Source organism: Ruditapes philippinarum, unplaced genomic scaffold (genome assembly GCF_026571515.1).
Source record: "Ruditapes philippinarum isolate M1 unplaced genomic scaffold, ASM2657151v2 ctg4186_1_1_1_1, whole genome shotgun sequence".
NCBI classification, from domain to species: domain Eukaryota; kingdom Metazoa; phylum Mollusca; class Bivalvia; order Venerida; family Veneridae; genus Ruditapes; species Ruditapes philippinarum.
Window position 1 is genome coordinate 76,732 of NW_026862349.1, and position 13,190 is coordinate 89,921.

Consider the following 13,190-nt stretch of genomic DNA (forward strand, 5'->3'; position numbering starts at 1 on the left):
ATGCGCTCATCTCAGCGTATTTTACATGTAACACGTGCTATGAATGCGGACACAGGCATTGCTTTTCATACGTTTTTACACGAAGTGCTTTGATCATGTTTTACATGTTTGTTTTGTTGGATATTACGCCGAGATTGTTACACATTTTTGGACATATCTCATCGCATTGTCCACCTAACCGGTTTTCCTGACTACCTATCCAGTAATCCACAGACACTTGGGGTATGGAGCTTAAAACGCCTTTAAAATCCAAATAAAATGTATATTTGTCAATCCCAGCACATGTACTGATCATATATATAAAAAAAACCTAATATAAGCAGTTTTGAAAAAAATCATATTTCAACGTCTATAATAATACATTATGTATAATACATTTTATTTGGATTTTAAAGGCGTTTTAAGGGTTGCAAATGCCATTGAAAATGTGTTAATTGTTTCCTTTCGGTTACTTCACAATATTATGCTTTTAAATACATTTTCAAAATTTTCAAGAATGTCATGAATCTGGAGGTATGCTGCTTTAAATGTAATATATGCGTATTTTCCATGTCATTTGTCCTCATTTTTACATGTAAGCTGTACAGAAATTTACATGTAACTCGCAATGCGTTCAACATGTAGTATGCACTGCAAATTACATGTAATATGTCCTAATATGTCATTTAGTAATTTATGAAATATATAGAATGTCAAAACAGGTAAAACGTTAATCAAAAGTTAAAATACAATGTATAAGCACTTTGCGTAAAGCCTTGTCAGAAGTTAATTGCTCAATCAATCAATCAATCAATCAATCAATCAATCAATCAATCATCAACCAATCAGTGCGTTTTCTACATGGAATATGTAATATGTTACTAAAACTGTTTTTTTTTTCCCAACGGACGGTTACCTGAGGTCTTTCTTCACCATTTAAGCTAGAAAAATAGCTCTATTACATGATTTACGGCGTTAAAAATACTTTAAACGTCAAAAAGAAGATAAACATACCGGTGTAGGCGTCGGGTTGGGAAGACCATTTCATGGCAATATTCTCCCCCAGTCTTTCCCCTTTGTGGTCACAACTACTGTGCTGAAAGCTGTTGGTAGCTACAAGATGATTGGCCCATTTCTGCGCAAACTCCGACAAATCCTTCGCGTGCTTTAAAGGCGACGCCTGGTGGGAAAATATATTTATTTAAAATGAGTTTTCAATTGGAGTAAAATAGCAATATGAATATTGCTATCATAGGTAAAAATGTCTCACAAAATGTACACATTCCTTTTCAAAGTAATTACGATGGTGCAAAATTGCATGATAAACACTTGAAAACAAGTCCAGTAACAGAAGATATTAAATTTGGATAAAATATGGGCTCAATTTTTTTACCATGTCATTATATATATTTTCCCTTCTTTTGGCAACAAATTAGGTGTAATCTATTTTGGACTTTCAAACATTCAAGCCATGTGAGGTGCCCTTGCTGACTTAAAAAAGGGGCGGTTACAATAGAATTATCATCTATAAAGATAGAGGCAATAACACAAGTTTACCAATGAGAACTTTTTCTCATTAAAGTTTTGGATCAATACCTATACTTAGACGCTTGTAGAAACGATTATCACAATTAAAGTAGGAAAATATCGCTTTGTTTCGCCGATTCTTACATTTTTCATCTATAATTGTATACATGTATAAATTGGCGTTTTATAGTTCATTCCGTTGGTTGAAAATGCGATATTTTAATATTTAAGGTCTCACCCCGGTACGGAAAGTAAGTAACTTGAAAGTAGTTCTTTTAATTTTTGAAGTGGCCCAATTTAAGTTCTCACAAGTCTGATTGGTCATAATCATAATTACAGTGTATTAATTGCATGTGTTTAGTTTTTGTGTGTTTTAGGGTGACTTTAAAAGTTTTTTTTGTGTGTGTGTATTTTCCAGGAACTCATTTGTTGGCGGATGTACTATTCTTCAGCAGTCAGGAGTTTTCAAAGTGGTAAATTTAAACAGAGTTTAAACAGATTGAAAATTTCTGAAAAAAAGAAGATGGCTAACATATAATATTTCGGGCCTCATTTGACTTAGATAGCGTTGATGTTTAAAGTTGGAGACAGTATATTATTCATCAAAACAGTGGAATCGAGAATTTAGCCTCAAATGTGACTTAATTACTACGAAAATTCACCGGGCCGAGACTTAATCATTCAAGTGTCTTGCCCGGTATGTACCGGAATACGGTTTTTGGTAAGGTGTTCCATCTCACTCAACTTAAAGGGACTCCACTGAGATTTTTTTTTTTGACTTGATGGGGCTGAAAATATTTTTTTCCAGATAATTGTATCATTTGATGTAGGTTTAGACCACTTATCCGTATGCAAAATTTCAGATCATTCACGCACTTCGTTTTTCCAGAATAATTATTCAAATTGTAAAAAAATACCCAAAATGAAAAGCGTTTCTATACGAAAAGATAAAATATAAAAATATATTTCTGTTTAAAGTCACCCAGCTCATTTATGTAAGAAATTCAAATGTTGTGTTTTTAGGCTTTTAAACTTCAGTGAAGGCCGTGAGTTTTTGTTTATAAATGAATAGATAAAATAAAAAAATCAAGTTAATAACTCAAATAAAGAAATAAAGCACTCACTTGATGTCTTGAGCGGTACTCATTATGGGCCTGCAACATTTCGTCTATGAACTTTTTATCCGCCATCGTGATATCCTGAAAACATGACATTGTGATACATGTAGACTATCTATATAATATTATTATTATCTATTTCTATTTCTGAAATAAAAATAAGTTTGATATCATTTAATACCTTCTTTTTTGAAATTCCAAGAATTAAAAAGATGAGGTGGCCGACAATTAGCAATATAAGGGATTTTCCAACTTCCTGTTTCCAGATTAATTGTCTGAAATACCATTGATTGACGGCAGTTTGTCACAAGGGGCAAACTTTAACGGAATATAACCGATTATATAACATGTATTATTAGTCTATACAGCGATTGTTCATATAACAATGCGGTTTCCACATAAATATACTACGTGTATAAAGAACATGCAGGTGATCTTTTAAGTAACTATGGCCGGTGTAAACGGGCTGTCTTTCATACATATGATGGCCAATGTCTTTATGTTTGTCTTCAGATGCTTACTTTCCTACACAGGTTGTTTTTCAACTGAAAATTAAGTTTTTCTTAACGATAGTATAATCCAGAACCTTTATCAGTCTTGTCAAATTTTATACAGTACACGTTGTTTAACTTTGAACTTACAGGAATCGGTCTTGTGTTTTGAATAAGCTCTGTAAAGGAGGAGTGTTCTTTCCCAAAAGTGAGAATGATTCACTTTATCTTTTCGCGTATTATAAAAAATATTGTTATTGTAAAAAATCGAAACCAATTTTGCTAATATTGTTGCATAGTGTGTGTGTGTGTGTGTGTCTGTGTGTGTCAAACCTGCAAATACAGGCCTTCCAAAAGAAAGACCGCACATGGCCTTTATAGACAAGCGGTCTTTATCCAAAGTTTACTGGTTTTTTTATCAATGAACGTTTGTCAGAGAGTGGTCTGTATTTGCATGATGGTCTTAATTCGGAAGTGCTCTTTAACAAGGGTTTGACTGTACCTACTTAACATGACGTCTGGCGTTCATTTATTTAGCAAAAAAAAAAACAACAATGGTCAGATTTACCTCGAAATATGTCTCAAATCAATACATTTCCAGACAAGCGAGACATTATTGGTCAAAATGAATCCCCCCCCCCGCCGCTGCAGACATTATTATTTCACTATTGCTATAAAGACGTTGTAAATTTAGTGTATATTTACGAATGTCTGGCTGTGCTTAAATTTGTATCGATCCAGACAATGAAAATTGCATCTTTATTCACAGTTTCTTTCTGATTCATTTACATTATACATGTTGGGGGGAAATGACCATTATGTGATTTGTTAATAACATCATTTAAGTCATGACTTTTCAGTCTTGTTTTATAATTATTTCATACCTAATATTTTTTGTTCAAAAGTAACATACAGATAATTTCAAGACAGAAGATTTCACAAGTTTGATATGTTTGTGACACTTTATGTTAAAGGAAAACGTGACATTTCACTGCGAGCGTGACATTTTTGAGGTTAGCGTGACATTGTTAAGTCGTCACTGGTATATACAACGTGAAATTAACGGTTAACTAACAAAATTGGGGATGAGTGTGAATTTTAACAAAGGCGTGACATTTATCGGTAAGTGTGACATTCTAAGATAACGTGACAATTTGAAGCCGTCACATGCAATTAACGGTTACATGGAAAGTAGACAATGGGTGTGAAATTTAACAAAAGCGTGACATTTATCGGTTTGTGTGACATTTCAAGATGGCGTGACATTTTCACGATGTCAAAATAGATCCCACACAAGAGACGCTGTGAGTATTATTAATAGATAATGCGTAGGTGTAGGATATTCTTATTTTGATCTATGGGGTTAATTAAGTGATTCCTTCTGATACATTTCCTTTTTTACTGAGAACATGGCAAAACAAACACCAAAAAACTTTCAATTTATCTGAGACAAAAGACACCTTAAAACGTGTCAGTGAATGTGTAAACCCTTTATTTACAAAATATCAACATTTTTTTAGACGTAAGCGATAACTGATGGCAGGGATATGAAATGTCAAAAAATGATTAAAGATTGGAACATCGAAATCTTCGTTTCCTTGTCAAATTCTTTTTCAATTTTAACCTTTAATCTTTATCAACTGGTAGAAATATTTTATGTAAGAGGCGACAGAGGTATTCGGGTCAAGACAATAACTTATAATAGAAGCTATAAAATTATGGTGTAAACTGATAAAATTCTCAAGTGATCAATTTATACCGGGCTGATAAAAGGTTGTCATCGGAATGGCAAGGCCATAACACAAGGCAATAAGCCCATAACTCACTCAGTGGCGTAGCCCAAAAAAAAATTTTCCCTCCCTTAAAATGGGCGCTTTTGTTTTTCATAAAAAAAGCCCCCAATTTTTGGTTTTAAAAATAAAAAATACATTTGTTTTGTTTTTTTGGGAATCAGATTTGCCTTTTTTTTTTCAAGTCATAACTGTTATCAAAGGGTTTTACAAAAAAATTTTTGATAGTTCCAAAAAAGAATTTGAAATTTTTTCAAGAACACCGGGACAAATACAAAGATATGAAAAATTAATAAGAAATAATAAAAAAAAAATGAAATTCGTATGTTTCTATTCTGAGCCCATTTGAGTGAAAAAAACGGAAGTTTTCAAAATTTTGGAAATTTTAAATTGAATAATTTTGGGCAAAAAGGGACGAATGTTTGAAATTTTGACATAAGTTTTTTGGACTGGGCCTACATCAAAAAAGAACATAAAAACTTAAAAATTTCCAGTCCCCTCATAAAAGAAAAACCTTTTCCCTTTTTAAAGTCCCCTTTTAAAAAATGATTTTGATTAAAACGCGAATTTCAAAAAAAAAAAAATGAAAATTGGGGGGATTTTTAAATGCATGTTTGATACATATCAATACAACAATAGGTTTGATATAAGATATGAAATTGGCCCTGAAACTTAGTTTGTTTTAGTTTTACAATTTTATTATAAAACGATTTGATTATATAATACATCTGTATATACTTTTAACAAGGCGTTAATAAATTACTCAATATTTACAATGTAGCTTAATTAGTCCCTCTTGAATAACTTCACCCCTCTTTTAATACAAAAGCACATGTATATGTCACGTTACTCACGTAAGCTATTGATATGTAAGTTTGACGTGACCTTTACTAAATGCCGAAGCATAAAGGATTTGCAAAACTTTACAAAATTTTAGATTGTCTTGATTGTATGAAATAAAGGAAAAATAGCTTTTAATAATAAGGGAGCAAAGTAAGTTTACATGTACGTATATAATATCTACATCAAACTATGAAATATCACTCCTACAATTTACGGCGATTATACAGCACAACTCCTGCTTAGCGGGCAACACCTTTTCGGAAATAATTGATTGTTGCTAAGTGGCGTTGCTTTAAAAAGGTTAACTTTATTGTGAAGTTTTGATTTGGGGGGTTGATACGGTGCCGCTGTTATAAGGAGGTTAATGTTTTATAGAGGGGGTCGTTTTACAGAGGTTACACTGTAAAAAAGTCATAATAGTTAAACTTCTTAAAAGGTTGCTACGTTTTTGGGTTGGAATTTTGGTCACAACTATAAGGTCATTTTCTTACGAATGGACACCTCCTACTGTAGTTCATTTCATACATCCGGGTGCCACTAAGAACGTTAGGCCGAGCAAAGAGCAGGGTTGCATGGGAAAACTATGGTGGCTGATTTGGTATGCTTTTATGCGTCGCGTTGGTGCTAGCGACAACACGAAAAAGCGCCAAACGGCGCGATGTCGCGCTGTCGTCTTGTGCGCTAGCGACAAAGCGCCAAACGGCGCGATGTCGTCTTGTCGTCCTGTTTCTAGCGCGGCACTCCTAACGGCGCGTTGTCGTGCGGCGTGTTGTCGCGATGTCACATTGTCGCTCGGTTCAAATTGAAGGAATGGCTTATAAGTCAAGCGACAGGCCGGGCAATATCGTGCCGCACGACAACGCGCTGTTTGGCGTGCCACGCCAGAAACAAGACATCAGCGCGACAACGCGCTGTTTGGCGTGCCACGCCAGCAACAAGGCGACAACGCGCCGTTTGGCGCTTTGTCGTGTTGTCGCTAGCGACAGGACGAGAAGACGAAAGTCCGACAACACGCCGTTGGGCGCTTTATCGTGTTGTCGCTAGCGCCAACTAGACGCACAAAAGCGTACCAAATCAGCCACCATAGAAAACAGAGATTATAAAAATATCATTAGCATGTATTAAGGCTGTTATTAATATTATGTTGCATGTTTTAAGGATAACTGAATTCAAGTAACATGTGACAATATGTTAATACATGCATGACTCAAGTTTGTATCAATAGTTACATGTACACAATTTACAACATCTGCCGTTTACATCACCAGGAAAACGAATCCAACTAAATGTGTGTTATATATTTGATATTGTATTATCCAAATAATCTATATTAATTGTATTGCATCCGTAATATGACAAAAGGCTTGCAGGTGACAGGTTCTAACGTTTTCCTTGTATGCAACGGGACACTTAGATGAACAAAAACATGCACCCATACTAGCATATAATATTTACCGCAAAATAAAAAAAGGAAACTTATTTGTGATGTCTCCGCAATTAGAAATATTAAAAACCTTTCATAAATGATATTTTTAAATGATCCCACAATTGAACTGTGCCAATTTGCTTCGTATAAAATCGATAACTTTTGATCTCGACAACAATTGAAAAATAAATTTGAAAAATTTGCTTTTAAATCAATAAATGTGTGGAAGAAAAAGCAGTTTTGATAGACTAGCATTGAAATAGATTTCCGTTTAAATTAGTATTCCACTTAAATTTTGATTAAAGAAATCAATCCTAAATAAAGGATAGAAAATATCCGAGAAAATAAGTGAATTTCCTTACAACAGTTAATTAATATATAAAAGATATGTGTTGTAATATTATAATTCTATTTTATTAAAGTTAATAAACTAATTTGAAAATACCTTACTGCAAGTAAGATCCAAATATTTGCAAATATATATATGTATGTATATATTAACTTTATCAAAGTTGTTGAGTTAAACAGAAATCCTTGTAAATTTCTGATTTTATAATAATAAAGTCCACTTCAAATGATAAAGTATTCGCTTGTTAGGATGTATAAGAAGTATAGGGGTCACTTTAACCCCACTTACTGCGCATGCGCAAGATTAGGATGGGTGCATGTTTTTGTTCATCTAAGTGTCCCGTTCCATACAAGGAAAACGTTAGAACCTGACCCGTGCAAGCCTTTTGTCATATTACGGAATATGAATATACATGTAGTTTGAATGGTATTACGCAACCAATTGTTGGTTAGACACGTAATCAAATAGTGTGTATTATATAATTAATCTTATTAGACGCGTTTTATAACAAAGGGGTTAAGAATACGAACAAAGGTGTATTTTTAGTTAGATTATTTATATTAATTAAACGTGTATCATAATTATGGCAATGGGGGATTATTTAGAAATGTTGATTAAAATTATAGATAATGATTGCTGTTGGAGAAAAAAAAATAGAATTTTTGTACCGGCAAATTTCTATAAAAACCCGTAATCATTATGTCAAATTTGAATAAAATAAAAGCGTTATATTTAAAAAAAAAGAATAAATATGGATGAAAGATTGGTCAAATTTGATATCAAATGTTATCTATTAATATTCAGGATAGTGATATCCCTCATAAATAGATTCTAATTCTAGGTATAAATGATAGTTCTAAACTACTATACTTTTCGATGATATTTTAGCAATTATATAAACGTTTTGATTATGTCTAATTTGTAGAATGCGTTTATATTTTCTTGTAAGAGAGCAATTAAAGTAAATCTTTTTATCATAAAAGTGCAACAATTAGTTAATTTCCGGTATCAGTCATAATTACAATGGAGCTAAATTTATCCCTCTTGAAATAAGTTTACTCCCACTTTAAATACAAAAGCACATGTATATGTCACGCAAGCTATTGATTTATTAATAGTATACACACAATATAAGTTTAACGTGACCTTTACTAAAATGCAGTACCATAAAGCGTTGGCAAAACTTTACAAAGTTTTAGATTTTCTTGATTGTATGAAATAAGGAAAATAGCTTTAAATAATAAGGAAGTAAGATAAGTTTACATGAACACATATCATCTACTTCAAACTATGAAATATCACACCTACAATTGACGGTGATTATACAGCACAACTCGCTTTGCCTTGTTGTCGCTAGCGACAGGACGACAAGACGACAGCGCGACATTTTGCGCTTTATCGTGTTGTCGCTAGCGCCAACTAAACGCACAAAAGCGTACCAAATCAGCCACCATAGAAAACAGAGATTATAAAAATATTATTAGCATGTATTAAGGCTGATATCAATATTATGTTGCACGTTATAAGGATAATTGAATTCCAGTAACATGTGACAATATGTTAATACATGCATGACTCAAGTTTGTATCAATAGTTACATGTACACAAATTTCAACAGCTGTCGTATTTATCACAATGAAAACAAATCGAAGTAAATGTGTTACAGTAAAGTCTCGCTTTTTACGACCGACCCTAAATAGCGGGCAATTCGATATTACGACCGCCTCAAACAGTTATGTTTCAATGATCCCAATCGCTAATGATAACCTCCTACTCAAAATCATATATTATGGTAAAAATTAGCAATGGTCTCCAAATTTGTTTGTTCCGTTCCATACAAGGAAAACATTAAAACCTGACCCGTGCAATCCTTTTGACATATTACGGAATATGAATATAGTTTGAATGGTATTACGCAATCTATTGCTGGTTAGACGCGTAATCAAGTAGTGTTTATTATAGCGTTGGCAAAACTTTACAAAGTTTTAGATTTATTTGATTGTATGAAATAAGGAAAAATAGCTTTAAATAATAAGGAAGTAAGATAAGTTTACATGAACACATATCATCTAAATCAAAACTATGAAATATCACTCCAACAATTGACGGCGATTATACAGCACAACTCCTGCGTAGCGGGCAACACCTTTTCGGAAACAATTGAATGTTGCTAAGAGGCGTTGCTTTAAAAAGTTAACTTTATTGTGAAGTATTGTCGCACGGTTCAAATTAAAGGAATGGCTTATAAGTCAGGGCGACAGGGCGACATCGCGCCGCACGACAACGCGCCGTTTGGCGTGCCACGCCAGAAACAGGACGACAACGCGCCGTTTGGCGCTTTGCCGTATTGTCGCTAGCGACAGGACGACAAGACGACAGCGCGACAACGCGCCATTTTGCGCTTTATCGTGTTGTCGCTAGCGCCAACTAGACGCACAAAAGCGTACCAAATCAGCCACCATAGAAAACAGAGATTATAAAAATATCATTAGCATGTATTAAGGCTGTTATTAATATTATGATGCACGTTATCAGGACAATTGAATTCCAGTAACATGTGACAATATGTTAATACATGCATGACTCAAGTTTGTATCAATAGAGACATGTACACAATTTACAACATCTGCCGTTTACATCACCAGGAAAACGAATCGAAGTAAATGTGTTACAGTAAAGTCTCGCTTTTTACGACCGACCCTAAATAGCGGGCAATTCGATATTACGACCGCCTCAAACAGTTATGTTTCAATGATCCCAATCGCTAATGATAACCTCCTACTCAAAATCATATATTATGGTAAAAATTAGCATGGGTCTCCAAATTAAGACCGACTCGATGATAAGACCACTTGTATCAGGACCCCAAAGTGGTCTCAATAACGAGACTTTACTGTATATGCATTTGATACTGTATTATCCAAAAAATCTATGTTAATTGTACTGCGTCCGTAATATGACAAAAGGCTTGCACGTGACAGCTTGTATGCAACGGGACACTTAGATGAACAAAAACATGCACTTATCCTAGCATATAATATTTTTCGCAAAATAAAAAAAGAAACTTATTTGTGATGTCTCCGCAATTAGAAATATTAAAACCTGACATAAATGATATTTTTAACGTATATTTGTAATATGTCTCGGTTTGGCACATCACACAATAGAACTGTGCCAATTTGCTTCGTATAATATATCGATAACTTTTGTTCCCGACAACAATTGAAAAATAAATTTGAAAAATTGCTTTTAAATCAAAATCAATAAATGTGTGGAAGTAAAGCAATTTTGATAGACTATAGCACTCAAATAGATTTCCGTTAAAATTAGTATTCCACTTAAATTTTGATTAAAGAAAATCACTCTTAAATAAAGGATAGAAAATAACCGAGAAAATAAGTGAATTTCCTTAAAAAAATTAATTAATGTATAAATATATGTTGTAATATTATAATTATATTTCAAGTTAATAAACTGATTTAACAATACCTTTCTGCAAGTTAGATCCAAATATTTGCAAAAATAAATATGTATGTATATATTTACTTTATCAAAGTTGTTGAGTTAAACAGAAATCCTTGTATATTTCTGATGTTATAATAATAAAGTCCACTTCAAATGATAAAATAACACTGTCCGGGTTAAAGTGAAATGTTCGCTTGTAAGTGTGTATATTGATCACTTCGGCTTTCGTTTCTACATTATCTATCTAATGCCGAGAGAATCCCGCCAATAACCCAATATGAAATTGTATTGTAATAAAAAAAAAACGTTTATCACACATAAGACAATTGGTCATAGAGTAAATAAAATGGTCGCCACGTCTTTTAAAATGACTGTTACGTGGTTGTCCAAATATGTCAATAAAAATCATAGCTGTTTATTTTGGGTAGGGCAAAATTGCAAAAAAATCTGAAGAAAAAGAAATCCTACATTAAAATTGAAAAAAAAAGTGTTTGAACATAATAAATTCTAAGACCCTCCTTCAGTTTTATTGGAGAAGAAAAAATGCAAAAATGTGTGTTAAGTGTCATATAAGAAGAGAAGTAGTTGTATTTTAACTTATAAATATGTCAAGACGAAGAACGTGCACGTGAATTAAATTATATATATTTATGTTATTTATTTATCTGAACTTTGATTAATTCCGGGATAGCAGACTGTAACCTTAGGTATATAAACTGAGATGAAATTATAAATAAGCCGTGTCACGACAAATCCAACATAATGGGTTTGCGACCAGCATGGATCCAGACCATCCTGGGCATCAGCGCAGTCTGATCAGGATCCATGCTGTTCGCTTTCAGTTTCTCTACTTGTAATTGAGTTGGTTAGCCCTGATCAGACTGCACGGAGGCGCAGGCTGGTCGGGATCCATGCTGGTCACAAACCCATTATGTTGGTTTTGTCGTGACACGGCTCATTTATGTAGTAGACTGAGAGCACTGTGAAAAAGTACGAGTGACAAAAAGACTAAGCATAAGCTATTAATTTTGTGTATAATATTATGCATATAAAAAATCAAAACAAAACGAAACAAAAATTTCCCCAAATTACAATTACGTTTTCACACCAAAAAAATTGTAAAAATTTTAAATTTAAATTTTAGACAAAATAAGAAAGGAAAACAATTCTGCATTCTTGGCAAAGGGTTTTCTTCCCGATAAAAATTTCCTTTTTGTATTAAAAAGCTATGGAGGGCGGGCCCAAAATTTTTTGATTTTCCCCCCATTTATTCGCTTTCCCTTTTCAGCTGCAAAAATAAACCAAATGGGCTTACGGGTTTTAAACTTTAAAGGAAGTTTTCAAAAAAAATCGATATACGAAGAAGAAAATAAACATTTATTGATGCCCAAATTGCCCTTTCCCCCATAACGCCCCTGTTCGGCCTTTTTCCCTCATCCTTTGGACTTGAAATCGCAAAAGTTTCGGGGCCTTCGATAATGATTATTTTGAATAATACCGAGGATGTTTCCGATTGGTTTTATGAGGGCGTACCGATTGACGTGTGATGGTGTTGGAAGTGTTTATCACGACAGGAAGCCACATTGACTTTACCAGAGCTCAGTTCAGTCACGGGATCTTTCCTGGGCAGGCAGTTTATTAGTACTAGCTGCCTTCACGTTCGCAATGGAATGATAACTTCTGTCTTCAGGCCAGAGCACATGTACAGCATTTCATGCTCAATCACAAAGAAAGTGACTGGCACCGTACCGGGAATCGAACCCGGGTCGCCCGATTCACAGTCAAATGCTCTATACCTACTGAGCTTAATTTTTAGTTTTTAGTGTAATTGATTGATATCATGCAATAGAAATAATTTTTGTTTTGTGCCACTGTCCATTTGGCTGCACGACGGTTTCGAGATTGCCAATGTTGTAGTTTCAGACTGAATTCCCTTTGTTCGAATGAGCGCCGATATGACTTGGAGCAATAAAAGCAATCTGTTCTTCTGGTTGCATTTAAAATACATCACAGACACGGAGGATTTCGACTTTGACCGAGCCTAGACGAACTCTAGAGGAAGTGTCATAAAAATGACGTTAAAATGAAGAAATTAATTATATCCTTAATAAGGATTACTAAAATGTTACTGATGGGTACCGTAAAAGCGCCACGGTATTTAAACATAGCTTTTCTATTTAGTATGTACTTATCAAAGTCCGC

At 33.8% G+C, this 13,190-nt stretch overlaps 1 protein-coding gene across 7 annotated transcripts in view; it reads right to left on the reverse strand.

Annotated features, from left to right (window-relative positions):
- The window catches only part of LOC132718772 (uncharacterized), a 34,408-nt gene that overhangs the window by 12,147 nt on the left and 9,071 nt on the right, over nt 1-13,190 (reverse strand). For 3 of the 7 annotated variants that reach the window (XM_060702495.1, XM_060702496.1, XM_060702500.1), the window contains 2 exons: nt 2,631-2,705; nt 994-1,159 (listed from right to left, as the gene is read on the reverse strand). In XM_060702495.1, the coding sequence (XP_060558478.1) occupies nt 994-1,159; nt 2,631-2,705 (241 nt within the window). Of the gene's footprint in view, nt 1-993; nt 1,160-2,630; nt 2,706-7,619; nt 7,788-11,069; nt 11,233-13,190 lie in introns of those variants that run through there. The other 4 variants (XM_060702501.1, XM_060702499.1, XM_060702497.1 and 1 more) reach the window with 4 other exon arrangements.